The sequence below is a fragment of the Leptinotarsa decemlineata genome, unplaced genomic scaffold (assembly GCF_025532065.1).
Source record: "Leptinotarsa decemlineata unplaced genomic scaffold, Ldec_3_MD MMD2_tig00000199_RagTag_RagTag, whole genome shotgun sequence".
Lineage (NCBI taxonomy): Eukaryota > Metazoa > Arthropoda > Insecta > Coleoptera > Chrysomelidae > Leptinotarsa > Leptinotarsa decemlineata.
In genome coordinates, this window is record NW_027412544.1 from 8,386,024 (window position 1) to 8,403,654 (window position 17,631).

The following is a 17,631-nucleotide window of genomic DNA, read 5'->3' on the forward strand; positions in this document are numbered from 1 at the left end:
TTTGCTAGTCGTAATGAATTTATTTCTATAATCTGATATTTTTTCAGAGTAAATGAAAATATTAGTTATTCAATGGTTCGATGGTCTTTCCTCCTCGAATTAGGCCCCAACTAATGAGACGCCAATGATTATCAAATCTTCTACTTAGAGATATTGTATTGCCGACTTCTGTACACGTGGGATTTGTTAAAGCAATTTTACACAAATCAGATTTCGTCGCTATTACTCGACCGCCATTGCTAAGGGACCCTATGTTTACAAGCAATGCTTCATTCTTGGTGAGCTTTCGAACTTTGGCCGCCTTTTTGTCGCCCTCTGAGCGATATCCAGGCACACGACTGCAGAGATAATAGCTGACCTAAACATAAAAAAATATCTTTAAGCATTAGCTATACAACCAAACACACACAAAATAGTGTGGAACATTTAAAATTGAAGCATTCTTTCAGATAGCGCGATTATGGATGTTTCATAGAACGCGGACATCTTGCTGTCGCGTCCTATTGACGTTTGTCCTGTGTAATTTCAAACCCCAAATTAGCATCAACGATTTGTTATTTGTAGAGATAGGAAAGTAGACACAATAGTCGTGTCATTAAATATTCTGGCGATATCTTGAATTTATTGGAGCCTCTGCAGACATCCTACATTTTATTCTATAAAAGGGAGGACATTGGCAGATCAAGATCTACAGATGATGTGGTGCTGCAGGTTTTTCCGGGTTTTCATGCAGGAAATGCGCCACTGGAATCAATCAAGTCGCCCCGGAGCGCCAATTAATTTTTGTTTTTGTTGTTTCATAATTTGTATTACTTTGTATGTAAAATAATAATATATATGAAATAACAATGGATCGTCAATTGTTTTTCCCATTTTTGATTGGCAGAGGAACGGAAATTTGCTTCGTAACAGTGACAAGTGTCAGAGTTTATTCGTATTCTGTTCACCAGAGATGCTTCACATTCGTGGAATGAGCATATTATGCATATTATATATTAAATGCACAATGTATTTAAGGTATTTTATATTGGATAAGGATTAAAACTGTATTGCTTAAAATTGCTTCGTAAACAAGCCATTATTTCTCGAGGATAAAAAATGGTTTTTGCTTCTCATCCCCAAAAGATAGACATTTACCATCGCGAACTTTTATGTAGACTTATTCGAAGTGTACAATACTGTAGTACATTTTTTGATCTATCTCATAGGGTTCAGCCAGCGTTTGCAATGTAAGAACAAAAAAAATTTTCATTTACATCACATTATAAACCTCTAAAATTTTCAGTGTTTCTCTACTTTATTAGGCATGTTATATACATATAAACATTTCTTTTGAATCACTTCATCTATTGAAAAAACCCGCATCAAAATCCGTTGCGTAGTTTTGAAGATTTAAGCATACACAGGGGCAGCCAGCGGAAAGCTTCTTTGTTTTATACTACCTATGTATTGAAAAATTATTGCCGTGACAAGTTGGCCAACCTGGTCAGTGAAACTCGCGTCGAAAAGAGTATTGCAGTTCTGGTGTTTGGTAAAAGTGCTGTTAAATTGAGGTTAAAAATTAATGAAAAACCGCAACTACAGTACTTTTCATTCGATCTAGTACTTTTTTCGTTCGACTTCTAGTACTTTTTTTCAAAGGGTTGGGGACATCATTTAATCTATATCATGGGAGATGGGAGATCGTTAGTGTGAGGTGCGACTCACTAGGTGAGGCTGTTTGTTCAATGTTCGTATGTTGAATGTCATTCTGTGGCACAGGCTTTACAGCAAAATTTATATTTATGTTCCTATGCCATAGCATTATTCGAATTGTTTATAGTTTTCAGTAAATGTTCTTGATTTGTCAAAACATCTATGAAAGAAAAAGTTTTTTAAATTTCAGACTGTGAATGTATATGTGAGAAAGGTTTTTGGGTAGTAACTTTGAAATTGTAAAGTGCTTTTGATACAATGGACGATCCAGGAAGAATGATGGGTGGTGGGCTGATGCCTCAGCCTTACGGAATGAATCCTCAAGGTGATGTCTCGTCGGGTGGTGAAAACGATCAACCCAGGAAACAAGATATTGGTGAGATTCTTCAACAAATCATGAACATTACTGATCAAAGTTTGGATGAAGCACAAGCTAGAAAACACACTTTAAACTGTCACCGTATGAAGCCAGCATTATTTTCTGTGCTTTGTGAAATCAAAGAAAAAACTGTATTATCTCTGAGAAATACGCAAGAAGAAGAACCTCCAGATCCCCAACTGATGAGACTGGATAATATGCTCATTGCAGAAGGTGTAGCGGGGCCTGAAAAAGGTGGTAGGTAGTCTATTCATAATAGAAATAGAAAACATCTTGCTTTACAAAATATACCTTATATTAGGCGATCTGGTTTATCAGAGTAGAAATGAATCTGCAATTTCACTTTTTGAAGAAAAGTCATTTCTTATAAAAACTTTGCTGAAAAAATACCATTATCTATTAAAGAAAAAAAAACAAATTCTTATGCAGAAGGTCTGAAAAGTTAATTTTTTGCTACAGTGAAGTACCTTATTTTTTTTATTTTGTTAGGTATTTGCCAGAATGCTACTTCAGGAAATTGTTTCTAACTATATATAGCATGATATTTTATGACAAGAAATAATTGACTAAATTAATTAATGCTAAACAATTAAGTTATACCAAGCGGTAAGTTTATGATCACTTTAATTATTAGGCATTGTTGTGGGAGTAAACCGAAATGTCAATAACAAATTTTGTACACGATGGAAGGAAAACATGTGGAAATTTAAGGATTTAGTGATTTATTATTCAGGTTTCTGAACGTTTTTGTAATTTGGTTTTTATTTATGTTTAATACATATGTAAATTAGGACTAACATTTGAGGTAACACTATGATTAAAGTGATCGTAAACTTACAAATTTGTATTATTCAAATGTTTAGCATTAATTAATTTGGTCAATTATTTCTTGTCAGAGTGAAATATTAATTTTGCACCAAATAACTAGTAAAAATTTAAACAGTTTTCAACAAACATCAATATACTAGTTCGAATAATGAATTGGACTAAATTTCGCATTGAACTATTATTATAGTAATATGAGTGAGTGTATATGAGATACTAGTACTCTTTAAGGGGCTAGAACCATAGAAAAATAGATTTTTTTTTTGTTTTGTTACGTAGGTGGGTGAATATTGTGGGTGAATCTGAATATTGTTTTCAATTTCAAACAACTTTTTGAAATGAACTTTTTTAATAATGTCGAAAATCAGGGTAGTTTACTCTTGGTCAAAATTTCTATTTTTCATTCTACCCTGTACACTTTTCGGAAATTTAGAATTTTCATAATTCAAATCCAAGTTTCCCGCAATGCACCAATTTTTATCAAGAAAAAAAATTTCTGACAAAAAGATAATAAAAAAGTTTCCCATATGATGCAAACTTTTTGAAACTATCTGTATATGAAAACTGACGTCAAAATCACATCTTCATACAAGGGATTCCATATATACAGAAGAGGTAATCGGTAGTGATAATGGTCTTTGAGAGGGCACTACCAACACTTTTTTCAATTGGAAAGTGGGTCTTATTCAATTGGTATTTCAATTCTCTATCTAACACTTATATTTTTGGAAATCAGATCAGCTGATTCTGTGTAATTAGCAGTTTAATATTCATATGAGGGATCTGCTTACAAACAATAAATATCATCATTACAAAAAAACTATTTTGAACTCATTCCAGTGAATATTTTCAGAATATTCATCATTCACTTCCTGGCAATAATGAAGGTAGTATGAAAATTCATTCCTTACATTATGGAATTTTTCATGGATAATTTCGTCAAGAGCACCTCCTTTTCTAAACATGAGCTTTGAAATTGACTGTTGTTGTGTAACATATACTTTAGATATCACAATTTCCCACAAAAAATCTAAAAGCATTGTAGCAGGTAATCGAGCAGGTCATTCTAAGGGATTGAATGGATAATTGTCATCTAGCCAGCCTTATCTTGCTGAAGCATAACATTAATTGAAAACACATTTGGATTTGTCAATTACCCAAACTGGTAGACAACCAGACGTAGTCCCTTAGAAGAGTCCACTAGATATATGGCATTTGAAATGTACGATAGACAACCTCAGCTCATTGTCAGAACTCTTGGATAGAAAAATTGGTGCTTGCAACGAAATAACCCCAGGAACAGTTTATAATGTATACAGACTTCATTATTATTGTCAGGGAGTGAATTGAGAACGTTTTGAACTTTTATTGGAATGAACTGGAGTGGGTTTTGAATACATTTAATTTTAAATTGTGATATTTATCGTTTGTTTGCAGATTCTTCTAATTTGATTTCATTGAATAGAGAATTGAAATTGTTAATGAATATTTACAAAACTCATGAAGTTTTCTAAATCGCAGCAGAATGATACTTTTGCGCTACTCCATAATGGAGGTGAAATAACAGCTGCTCCTCATTCAAAATTATTGGGAATCACAATAGATCCTAGACTGGATTGAAAAAAACATGTTGGCCAATTAGCACAAAATGTGGCATGCTACTGCTATGCACTTAAGGTATTGATTCTCCAGATGAAATTGTAAATAGTTTTGCAAATTTTTTTCACAGTACATATTCACACTCTACAGTTGATGAAAATACTTTGCATCCATGCTTATCAAATTCAAATTGTTTTTATAATAATATAAACTTTGAAAACATCAGCGAACAGGAGAGCTTGATTGCGGCACGTAAATTAAAAAATAAGTTCACTTCTGGTCCTGATAAGATACCGTCCTTTTTTTGTAAAAGATTGCATCGGTGACACTTTTCAATCTTGCAGTTAAAAATAATAATTTTCCTAAATTATGGAAGATTTCACAAGTTTGTCCCATTTTTAAGTCTGGAGATCCATCTGATATTCGGAATTATCGTCCTATCTCAATCTTATTGAACTTTGCAAAACTTCTCGAAATTGTCATCTACAATCGCGTACATTCCTCAGTTCGTAATATCATATCTCCGCAACAACATGGATTTTTGTCAAACAGATCCACCATAACAAATTTAATTGTATTGACCCAAAATGTTAGTGATGTCTTAGATAATCGTGGTCAAGTTGATGTGATATATACTGATTTTGCTAAAGCATTTGATCGACTTGATCACATGATCCTTCTACAAAAACTCCACCAATTTGCTTTCCATAATTCAGCATTACTTTTCATTAAATCCTACTTACTTCAACGTGAACAGTTTGTATCTTATAAAGGCTATGATTCTTTTTATTACAATACTTCATCTGGAGTACCTCAGGGGTCGAATCTCGGACAACTTGTGTTCTTATTATTTATTAATGACCTCGGTAATTATGTCGATTGTAATAAGTTATTTTTTGCAGATGATTTGAAAATATATTTACCTGTCGAAACTAGCGAAGACTATAATACATTGCAACGACAGTTACAAAATATACAGACTTGGTGTGAAGTAAACAAACTATATCTCCATGCATCCAAATGTAAAGTAGTGTTTTTTGAGAGGGAAAATGTCATACATCGAGTACAATTATCGAGTAGATACCATTTCACTGTCACGAAGTAACTTAATTAAAGATCTTGGTGTATATTTTGACCAAAATTTGTCTTTTTCCAACCACATTAGATCGAAAGTAAATGAAGTATTGAGAGTTTATGGCTTCATAGTTCGTAATTGTAGATCTTTTTTCAAACATTACTCTATTGACTCTTTATGTAGCCTACGTAAGGTCAAAATTAGAATATGGCTCTGTTCTATGGTCTCTATTCTACAATTGCTATAGTACATTAATTGAAAAAGTCTAACGTCGTTTCCTAAAGTTTATTTACTTCAAATCTTATGGTATCTATCCTGATAGAGGTATTCCATATGAATCTCTTACCATAAAATTCAATATTGAAAGTCTTGAATTACGCAGAAAACTTGCTGGAATAATTTTTCTGTATAAATTACTGCACAACAATGTGGATGCTATGGAGGTGTTATCTTTTATGAATTTCTGTGTGCCTATCTTTAGCATTTGCAATAATTTCAATTTAATTTCAAATTTGTGTGATATCAATTTTGATTCCCTAGAAATTATTGTTGATACTGTTTATTTTAAATGAAATATCAAGAAACCTGTAGAGGAATTAAAAAAAAAATCACATACTTACTGTGTATGCAATTTATATATATGAATGTGTACTATATCTGAATAAACATGAAAATAATTTTACAAAGTGTGTGGACCTTCATAATTATCAAACACGTAATTGTAGTAACATATCTTATCCAATACATAGATTAGTAGCAACTGAAAAACATCCCTCTTATGCCTCTATACGACTTTTTAATAGACTACCAGAGAACATTAAAACCTTGAACAACATCAACAAATTTAAAACAAATGTTAAATCCTTCCTCATTGAAGTAGAACCATATAATGTAGAAGACTTTCTAAATTATTCTTATTAGATATTAGATTTAAGAATTATGAAAATTGACACTGTTTCATTTTTGGTTTTTCGCTGATTTGCGTAAAACACTCTTTGGAATAAAGATTATTATTATTATTTTATTATATTATAATATTCATTCATTTTCTCAAATTGTAACTTAGTAATTATAATGATCGATATTATTTTTTTTAACATACTTAGTTAACCCAGTAAATGGTTTTTAACTGTTAGGTAATAAAAGCTATTATTATTATTGGCTCAGTCAGTAAACAGCAAGCAGCCCTTTAGGCTGCATTACCTGCGTATCATGAATACGTTAAATCTCGTGTTAGATATGGAATTATTTTTTGGACAAATTCTACAGATGCCCACAGAATTTTGGTTATCCAAGAAAGATGCTTGGGGAGCATACTGAATATGAAACAAACTGATAACTGCAAAATATATTTCCAAAGGTAAATGTACTTACCCTGGTGGGTGAAGCAGTAATATTTGTTATGGAAAATAATGAACTCTTCAAAACACTAGAACATGACTACAATACTAGATTCAAACAACATCTAATTACGGATTCAAAAAAATATACTTATGTCCAAAGAAATGTTGAATTTTCAGTTATAAAATTTTTCAATCATTAATCCAATAATCTGAAAAAAAAAAATACAATAAATAAAATGAAACATCATCTTAGATAGTCACTAATACAAAAGGCTTACTATAAACTGGAGGAATGTTTTGAAAATAGTCGTCTATAAATTTACTATTTTCCATATGGATGTGATAATTTCATAAAGTGGTATGTACCATAGATAAAAACACCTTTTAATGTGTAATTCTAATTCATAAACTATTACATTTCCCCTTAGGGTTTTCTATTATCTTCTTTTAACTGTGATCTCTTTATGTTATTGACATGTTCTACACCCGCTTGGGTATTATGTATTGTACACTTGAACAAATGAAGAATATCTGTTTAAAAATCTGTTTAAAATCTGTTTTTTCGTTAACCAGCTGTCGCACCCCTACGAACGACAACCCTCAGAAGTCGAAACTTGTGCGAGCTAAGGATTAACGAGGTCTTACCTTTTAACGTGTGATTCCTAACACGGGTTGGACGGTAGCAAGTGAAGATCGATTGTTCGGACTAGAGCTTGAACCACCGACCAACACGGCAGTCAATTCGAGTGAGTGAACAAAGCACCCACGCCGAACCGCTTGGCTACCGACTGACCAATACCTAATAAAAGACGCATCACAAAACATTCCTTTCCATTTAAAAAAAAAGTTGGAAGCACCCTTTCAAAGAATATTATCTTTCTTACCAAAAAGTACTGAAAATCATACCTTTTTGTCCCACCTTTATATCTCATTCTATTCAAAAGTTGAGAGGTGGGGTAGATAACCTTGTGATTCCATGATGTAAGAAGTATTTATCAAATTTAGATTTGTGTATTCAACTATGTGCTATCACTTTGGAGAAATTTTATTGTTTTATAAAAAAAAATTTTAATCATTTTTGGATTCCCAAAAGTAGTTGTTATTTTCATTTATCTGTTTGAATCAATACACTGTGGTATAAGGACTACATATAAAGTTATAAAATATGGACTTTCACCATGTGACCATGTCTACATCTGGCCAACAACATCTGAGTACTATTTCAAGCAGGTCTTACATTCTTGTCTCGAGTAAAAAGGTAAACTCGATAAGTTTTGTGCATGTTTTTTCACAAAAGTGACTTTGTAGCTTTTATTTCTGATTTTTATCGACTACTTATAAATTAGTGGGCAGTTTCAGTGTGGTTGAAGAAGTTTTCTTCATTGTAGCATATGTGATGTGTTTACTGAGTCCAAACACCACAAACGAATGCTCATTTTGTACTGATGTTGATGTAGAAAGACATGATTTTAATCCGAAATATCGTCTTCAAGAAATCATCACCAATTTAAATTTTTTATGTAGGCCAGAGGAAAGAATCACCTGTTATAAGTTAATCTTTTCGGCAACAACTCCACTGAAGTATCACCATGGTCATTTGTTTAGCCATTTTCAACTCTAAAATTAACAATTTTTTCCTGCTCTAACCGACTTTGTATCTGTTTCCAATTTTTGAATGCTGGCCTCCCTATCTATAAAATTGTAAAATAATTGTTTCGTGAACAAGATTTATAATATCCAATTTGATTTTTCAAGCTATTTCACTTATTAAAATAACAATATTTACACAGTAATATTTGAATAATCATGAATCAATATATTATATTTAAAAATATTCAAAAGATGACTTTGAATGATTACAGTTGAGACATCATCAATTTGGGCATCTGATATAAGTCGATAAATTAATAAAAATTAAATGATGTAGTTACTGCTCTGAACAACTCTAACTTTTATATGAATTACTTTTATTTTTAAAATCCACTAAAAATTACCCCATGTATGATTTTCGGCCAATTTCACATAAGTTGTCAGCACTATTAATTATTATTGAACAAAAACATATTTTATATATAATTTTTCAACTCCTATATCTGTCATTTTGAAGACTGGTAAATGAATTGAAACCATAGAAATAAACAATGTAAACTGCCAAATGATAGTGATTTGTCATCAATTTTTGTAAACTATCATCCAAATGACAGCTGTCACTGAATGTAGAATAAATAAACCATGCTATATAAAAGTATTTGTTTTATCCCATATTTTATTGATAACATGTGTATTCTATCTACCAACTGTAGACAATTTTCAGTTAAATGTTTGTACAGTTGGGCAGTTTTTTCTTTCAATTGGCATATTTGTTAAAATCATTCAATCACCCAAAAATAAATTATCCAGTGAAAAGAATTATATTATCTTATTCTGTTTATATGGAAATTTTAGGTGGTGCAGGGGCGGCGGCATCTGGTTCAGCAGCTGCGCAGGCCGGCCAACCGGACAATGCTATTGAACATTCTGACTACAGAGCAAAGTTAGCTCAAATTCGTCAGATTTATCATCAAGAGTTAGAGAAATACGAACAAGCATGTAATGAATTTACGACACACGTTATGAATCTCCTGAGAGAGCAGAGTCGTACTCGTCCCATTACACCAAAGGAAATCGAAAGAATGGTGCAAATCATACACAAAAAATTCAGTTCTATTCAGATGCAACTCAAGCAGTCTACTTGTGAAGCAGTAATGATTCTCAGGTCTAGATTTTTGGATGCAAGAAGGAAGAGACGTAATTTCAGTAAACAGGCTTCAGAGATTCTCAATGAATACTTTTACTCTCATTTGTCTAATCCATATCCCAGTGAAGAAGCGAAAGAAGAGCTTGCAAGGAAATGTGGCATAACAGTCAGTCAGGTAAAGTTGTTTTTATTTTTAACTTTTACAAAATGGTAATCCCGGCTCACGTCAAGTTTTGAAAAGTTTTCAAATAGAATTATTTATTTTTGGCCAATGATTACGAATCTGAAGTTGAAACTTACTGCTCCTGTCTACTTTCGGAGATACAATTACTCAAAAGTTGCAACTGTGAAATAATCAAATAATTTAGGAAGCCACTTTCTGGTAATGAAAATTTGTAAGAGGACAACTTTTTTCACTACCGCATGCTGCGAATCTTTGTGTCCATTTCAAAAAATTTTTATAGAATAAAAAAACCTCTTTCACAAAAATAACCTTGTTCTAAATGGTATCATCGATTCACTAAAGTGTTTGTTACTTGTTGGCAACATGAGAAGTCAAAGTCAGGAAATAAAAATTATCGGTGATATTGAAGTAATATGTTTATTATATAGGAATGTAGGCTTTCACGGCTGTTTTGGATGGTTTCCGGTTTTGCTGTGGTCTTTTTTGGTCAACTGCAACTACGGCAGTCATCTTCAGTGGCATAATCGAAGTACTCTTCTTGAAGTGTCAAGTGAAACTGAAGCACCCATTTCTGCCGTGTCATTTATAGTGCTGATTTTTCTCACACTTTCTATAGTGGCGGGTTCGCGAGTACTTCCCGCGCGATTTGAGTGACACGGCTTCGTTTTGGCGCCTTACAATGCTGTGCGCCAAATCTTTGGTAGATATTTTCTCTCTTCCTTTCTGTTGAGGTTCTCTTGGGTGTTTGTGTATTTCTATGGCTTCTAAATATATTCTTGTTGAATAATGATTCGACGTTGCTAGCCTCTCGGTATTTTCGAACAGGATCGGACAGTACATGTCGGACACTACATGTTCAGCGACAGCAGACTCATCGGTCTGTTCCAATCGGCAACTCCGCTTGTGCTCGACTAGGCGGGTACCAATGCTTCTTTTCGTCTGACCGATATAGACTTTACCACAGTTACATGGAGTCCTGTAAACTCCCACTGATTTGAGTGTATCTCTGCTGTCTTTTGCTGATCTCAGATACTTCAAGCAAGGGGGGTATATATACCCAAAGTGGGCCGGAGAGACCCACACCCCAAATCGGTACGACCAATCAGCCTTACATCCTTCCTGCTGAAAGGACTTGAGAGAGGATACTGGACGGACATATCAGGAGGGTAGCATTATATGCATCCCCAGTGAATAACCACCAGTAAACTTATCAAACCGGCAAATTGACAGATTCAGCATTAAACTACCTCTACCTCGTTGAGAAAATCTCCCAATCCTTTGACAACAAGGAGATTGCGGTTGCTGTTATTACTTGACTACCTAAATCTATAGTATTGTCTCTGGCTAGAAAGGGTATAGAATCGACTTTAACTGGCTGGATCTGTGCCATGCTAGTAAACAGAACTGCAACTACGACTCTTCAAGGCGAGGCTATCAGGTTCAGGGTCACCAGGGGCTGCCCTCAAGGTGGGGTACTATCTCCCCTTCTGTGGTCGCTCCTGGTGGATAGTCTGCTTGATGTCCTCGACAGAAAAAAAGTTGATTTGCAAGCTTATGCAGATGACCTTGTCATCCTGACAAGGATTCCTGGCCATACTGGCCTGGAAGGCTTCATTGAACCAGAACCTGTCATTGGCATCGCTTTGGGCTTTGCCCAACAAACACTTAACACCTGGATGGCAAGAAGAGTTATGGACTTCTGGCAGAATCTTCCAGGATTGGCTCACTCCAAGGCGTTTATTCACCCTTCGAAGCTTGATTCCAAACAGTTGTTAGACTACAATAGGGATGAACTACGATGTCTAACAGGCCTTCTTACAGGTCACTGTCATTCGAATCATCACATGCAGAGACTTGGACTGTCGGAAGACAGTGTGTGTCGCCTCTGTCTGGAAAATGGTGATACTGCAGAGCATATACTTTGTGCCTGCCCCGCTGGGGACCGAATCAGGTTCTTTGAGTTCGGCAGATCCGTACTCCCACCATCTGACCTGAAAGACCACTCACCATACAAACTAATCAGCTTCGTTAAGAAGCTTGGTTTATTTGGCCGAGTGTGAATAGGCGTGAGCCACAATAAACCCTTATGGGTTGTGGTGGAGAGTTGAATAGACCCACTCACTTTAGACCTACCTACCTACCTACTTCAATATTTTCTTCGTTGGTTTGAATACGGTGTTAATTTTCTCCTTTAGAATTTTCCCGATTCGGTTGGTGACACCTTCTATGTATGGCAGATAGACACTGCCTTGGGGTTGATCTTCACTGGTGTTTCTCTTCTTCAAACCAACAAAAAAAATATCGGACTGTCTGAGATCAGCAAAATACGGCAGAGATCCACTCAAATCAGCGGAAGTTTACAGGATTCCATGTAACTGTGGTAAAGTCTATATCGGTCAGACGAAAAGAAGCATTGGTACCTGCCTAGTCGAGCACAAGCGGAGTTGCCGATTGGGACAGACCGGTAAGTCTACAGTCGCTGAACATATATTGTCCTACGGGGAACACATGATCCTGTTTGAAAATACCGAGAGGCTAGCAACGTCAAATCATTATTCAACAAGAATGTATTTAGAACACCAAGAGAACTTTAATAGAAAGGAAGAGAGAACATATCTACCAAAAACACAGCATTGAAAAGCGCCAAAACAAAGCCAAGTCACCCAAATCACGAAGGGAGTACGCGCGAAGTCGCCATTACAGAAAGTGCGCGAAAAATCAGCACTATAAATGACACGGCAGAAATGGGAGCTTCAGTTTCAGTTGACATGTCAAAAAGAGTACTTCCACCACGCCACTGAAGATGACTGCCGCAGTTGCAGTCGAAACGTTTGGAGATTATAACGAAAGAAGACCACGGCAAAACCCGGAAACTATCCAAAACAATATGTTCAGTTTTGGGGCTAGAGAAACAATTTCGAAATGTTTTGTTGACTGGTAATAGATTTGATTTACTATTCACGAATCGTTACTAATAGTCTAGTGATCCAGATATAATAACTGAATTATGAATGAATTTAAAATTTACAGAATATTCTGCTTGAAATACTAAATCAAAACAATGTAGACTTCAACAAATTCAAATTGAGTAATTAATGCATATATGTAGGTTAGTAGATGATTTATTTAGGGTTTATAATAAAGGAAAATAATTTCAAATTGAAAGGGAAAAATTTCTATTTGCAACCTTCAACTGGTAACTGATACACCAGAAACATATTCAGGTAACACCTTATTGGGAGATTTTCAATAAAAAGTTTACAAAACTGCAACATGTGTCTCACTAAACAATAGTTTCTTCAGGCATGTTCAATACTCATGAAGAACACATAGTATTTGAGGTAGTTGTCAAGATAATTCTCAAGCTACGATTTTGAAGTTTTTGTACTTTAAATATTCAATTCATAGCCAAAAGCGATGGTACCGACAAACGGTTCCCAAAATATGGTTGAATAATTTATTGGAAAACTGTTATTATCGTCTGTAAGCTCAAAGAACTTTAACTGATTATTCAATTTAGAATCCAAGGTAACTAAACGATATTATATGATCAATTTTTTAATTATTGATAATTGATAAAATTTTGAGGAAAATATTCTTGAAGACCATATAGGGTGATGCCTTGTCTTCAATAAGCCAAACTGTTTCAGCAATACATTATATGAAGGTTGATTTTAATAAATACAAACATTCAACAAGTAAAATCTTTCAGATTATTGAAAAATAATGCTGTATATTCCACGCTGAAAGTATATGAATTGTTATTATCAGATATTCTAACTTCATCTCATACATTAGTGTTCTTATGAAATGTACCTTGTCGAGTTATATCCATCCTGGTGGATGTTCTTTTTAATGCATTTAATATTTATTCAAGAAAGGTCTTGTTTCATAATGGGTTACTTGTATCAAAACTTTCTCAACTTTCCGGAAATATTTGTTGTGAAAAATAGATGCTGGCGTCACTGGTCAGATTCCATTCTCGTGACTTTTCATCATAGTGTTATAGCAAGTGTCTAAAGTTTTAGTGCTTCCAGAGCTTCTCAGAAAATGTTCATTTAGGTGAAGGAAGAAGCAAAATATCGATGCAGTTCATTAACAAAAACAAGAACATTCCGATGTAAGTAATACAAAGCCTCTATACTTTAAAAAATTTTATGTTTCAGTTGAAAACAATATTTTTGTGATTAATCAAGTTCAAAACAATTGAATTGAATATGATAATGGAAAATCTGCGATGGTTGGTGTTTCCTGGGACATTCCTCAAACCTAAGTATACATTTATAAGATATGTAATAGATTTCTGCTTTGAATATCTCAGCCAAAATATAACTGAACATGTGTTATAACTGTTTATATTCAATCATTAAAGCAACATTGTTTCCTTGTCACAGCAGAATAAATTTGAATTTTTTTCTTAGCCTTACTGAAATCAAATCATTTTTACACTACAAAGTTCAGCTGACCTCTGACGTCACAACTATAGTTAATGAACTTGTTTTGATATCAAGTAACCCCTTCATTTTAAAAAACTAATAACAGAAAATATGCAAGTATTCTATTATTTGAAGCTCGGAGTTATCAGTATCCACTTTTGTAAAATGAATTTATGCCAACAGGTGATTATTATTGTTACAGGTATCAAATTGGTTTGGAAATAAAAGGATTAGATATAAAAAGAACATTGGCAAGGCCCAAGAGGAAGCAAATCTGTATGCGGCTAAAAAAGCAGCTGGTGCATCGCCTTACAGCGGTACAGCAACACCCATGATGTCTCCTGCACCTCCTCAAGATTCTATGGGGTATTCTATGGGCTCAGCATACGATCAAGGTTCGGCATATGATGCAAGCAGTTGTGGATATGACCCAATGCATGCTCAAGACCTGTCTCCTTGAACGGTGTTGATGAAATAAAATTACGAGTAACACTTGTATACCATTTAAAAGTATACCAGTTTATTATAAGTATTGTCGTACTATTGTGTCTGATTTTACCTACTAGGGGTTAGGCAGCTTTATGGACTTTTCTCATGCCTAGTACTTTTTTTATTTAAGATTTCAAAAATCATATTTATATTGTGAACTTTAACATAGAATAAGTATCTTGTATTTTACAATAGAAAATAAATAATCTTCAAAGTAGTTGTTTATTTTTCTGGATGTGGTATATCAAAAAGTGGATAGATACAAAAACTTCCTTTGTTATGATGTAGCATTCACATCATATTCTTCAAAGTGCTTGTTCATTCAAAATTGAAAAAAAAAATGTAGCATTGATAATGACATAAAACCATAAAATGACAAGAACATTACCAATATGTATCTTTTTCTCATTGTCAGGATATTAGAATTATAGCCTCAAATGACATTGGCTAATAACATCCATCATGTGGCTTCTTTTTTCGAGTGGCGATAAATGTAATGTCATCCAATTTGAGAACTCGGTGTACTTATTTAGAATTAGCCGTTCTATATTTTATGAGGTCCTCCAAACGAGGTTCGAGTCATTTATTCCTGTGATATCATATAAAAGCTCCACATTTCCTGCCTGGTTTTCAAATGAGATGAAGAGTTTAGTTTTTGAAAAAAAAAACTCATAAAATGTATAAAACAAGTCATAGTCCACATGATTATACTATTTTTTCTAACTTACGTTCATTCTGTAAGGAACTCGCTTCATAATGTTTTAAATTTCGTATGCACAAAGCAAAGAACCATCTTATTGACGATCCATCTCTATTTTGGAATCATGTGAATAAAATTTGGAAAAAAAAATTAATATCCCAAACACGTTTCTTCAGAACAAAGTTAGTACAAATGGAATTGAGACTGAATCTTTCTGCAGATTTCTTCTCTACTGTGTATAATGCTGATCGTCCAGACTCACCGATACAAAACTACTCTGAAACTGTAAAACAATGTAATAATTTCCTGATGCCTTCTTTCAGCTGCTATAATATCCACAATGATATCACTAAATTACCTGATGGTGTTCCATCTTTTCTACTGAAAAATGTGTTTGGTCACTAACAAAGCCATTAACACACATATTCAATCTGTCACTGCAGATAGGCTACCTTCCCACATACTGGAAGAACAGTTATATACGTTTTTAAATCTGATAATCGGGAGGATATTTCGAACTATAGAGGCATTTGTATCGAATCAACAATTCCTAAAATGTTTGATAAAGTGATGTCTGCCTATTTGTCACTACAAACTTCAAATGTTATCATTCCTGAACAACATGGATTTTGCTCAGGTAGATCGACCGTCAGTAACCTGGGGACATATCAAAACTTCTTGTTGAATGCCTTTGCAAAAAAGACTCAAGTTGATAGTATAAATATATATATACAGATTTTTCAAAGGCGTTTGACAGGGTAAGCCATATCTTATTAGTTGAGAAACTAAGTTCTATGGGTATTAACCTCGGTTTGGCTCAAAAGTTTCTTAGTTGGTCGTCAATAGTGCATATGTAATAAAACTTTTATATCTGAAGCGATGCCAGTATTATCTGGCGTTCCTCAAGGCTCCCATTGTGGACCGATACTTATTAACTTATTATACTTGATGAATATTTATCATATTCTGCCTTTGTTATATGCAGATGATCTAAAAATGTATAAGAAAATACAGCATCATATGGATATTTTCTTGCTTAGGTCTGATTTGGAAAACTTTAATGCCTGGTCTACTTTAAATAACTTGGAACTTGTTTCTCTATTAGTTTTTTAATGGGTTATAACTGTATTTTAAATATATATTCAATAAATGACTCTAGACAGTCTAGACTGAAGAGAGTTAATGAAATTAAAGATTTGGGTATTATTTTTGATAGTAAACTAACTTTCAGAAGTCATATAAACAAAATTGTGAAAACTGCATCGAGGAATTTAGGCTTTATTGTCAGGAATAGTAGACAAATATCCCCTGCTACACTTGAATCATTGTATTGCCATTTAGTCACTTGAATATTGTTTGGTTTTCTTACTATCAAACACATATTGACAGTATTGAACGGATTCAGAAAAGGTTTCTAAGAACATATTCATTTCGTATGGACACCTTTGCTACCCGTATAAACTACCAGATATTTTAAACAAAGTAAATTTGTTAAGTTTGGAAAAGTGAAGGCAGGTTTTGGAAATGTATTTTCTTTATGAATTGGTTGATGGAATTATCATTTCTACTCTATTACTAAGCATGATTACGTTTAATACATTGGCGAGAACACAATGGTGTATAACCGTTGAAATAAATATCTTGCCTGAAACAGACATACATTTTACAAGACACTGATAATAAAATCGTTTGAAGGTAGGATAATTAATGTGAAAATAATGGAAATCGATACTATTTGCATTAAGTACAATTCTAGTGAACGTAATTACCATATTCCACTCAATATTGTAGAGGAGGTCTGGCGAGTTCCTTGATCCTGATAAGAGTTTTACAAAAAAACAAGTCGTGTTCTTCTATCTGATAGTGATGAGATTTTCAATTTGGAACATAAATCGGTGTAGTCAATTATACTTCTCTATACGAAGTTCATTTTGTAAGAAGGTCTATGAAAAAACTTAGTTGTGTTGTTTCGATCATGTCAATATAAACTTGGTAGTATGGGAGCTCCACACAGGAAATGCATACTCTAGTTTTGAAAGAATCTAGGCGCCGGCGCCGTACAGAATTTTGAAGGAGTGTGAGGAGAGATCCTTGGAGAACCTCTGGTAACATAATTTACTTCAATCAATAATTAATAAATGAATATGTAATATATTATAATATCTATGG

At 33.8% G+C, this 17,631-nt stretch overlaps 1 protein-coding gene and 1 long non-coding RNA gene across 4 annotated transcripts in view; one reads left to right on the plus strand and one right to left on the minus strand.

Moving 5' to 3' along the window:
- LOC141481407 (uncharacterized) lies at positions 1-9,004 on the minus strand. Its single transcript, XR_012464943.1, has 3 exons — positions 8,911-9,004; positions 8,459-8,607; positions 1-358 (listed from the first exon to the last, which is right to left on the minus strand). It is a non-coding gene; the product is annotated as an uncharacterized lncRNA (long non-coding RNA).
- Positions 1,676-17,631, plus strand: part of exd (PBX homeobox extradenticle) — a 27,985-nt gene continuing 12,029 nt past the window's right edge. Inside the window, exons 1-3 of one of the 3 annotated variants that reach the window (XM_074172892.1) lie at positions 1,676-2,311; positions 9,362-9,828; positions 14,476-14,979. In XM_074172892.1, the coding sequence (XP_074028993.1) occupies positions 1,954-2,311; positions 9,362-9,828; positions 14,476-14,733 (1,083 nt within the window). In that variant the 5' untranslated portion in view covers positions 1,676-1,953 and the 3' untranslated portion in view covers positions 14,734-14,979. Of the gene's footprint in view, positions 2,312-9,361; positions 9,829-14,475; positions 14,980-17,631 lie in introns of those variants that run through there. The other 2 variants (XM_074172895.1, XM_074172893.1) reach the window with 2 other exon arrangements.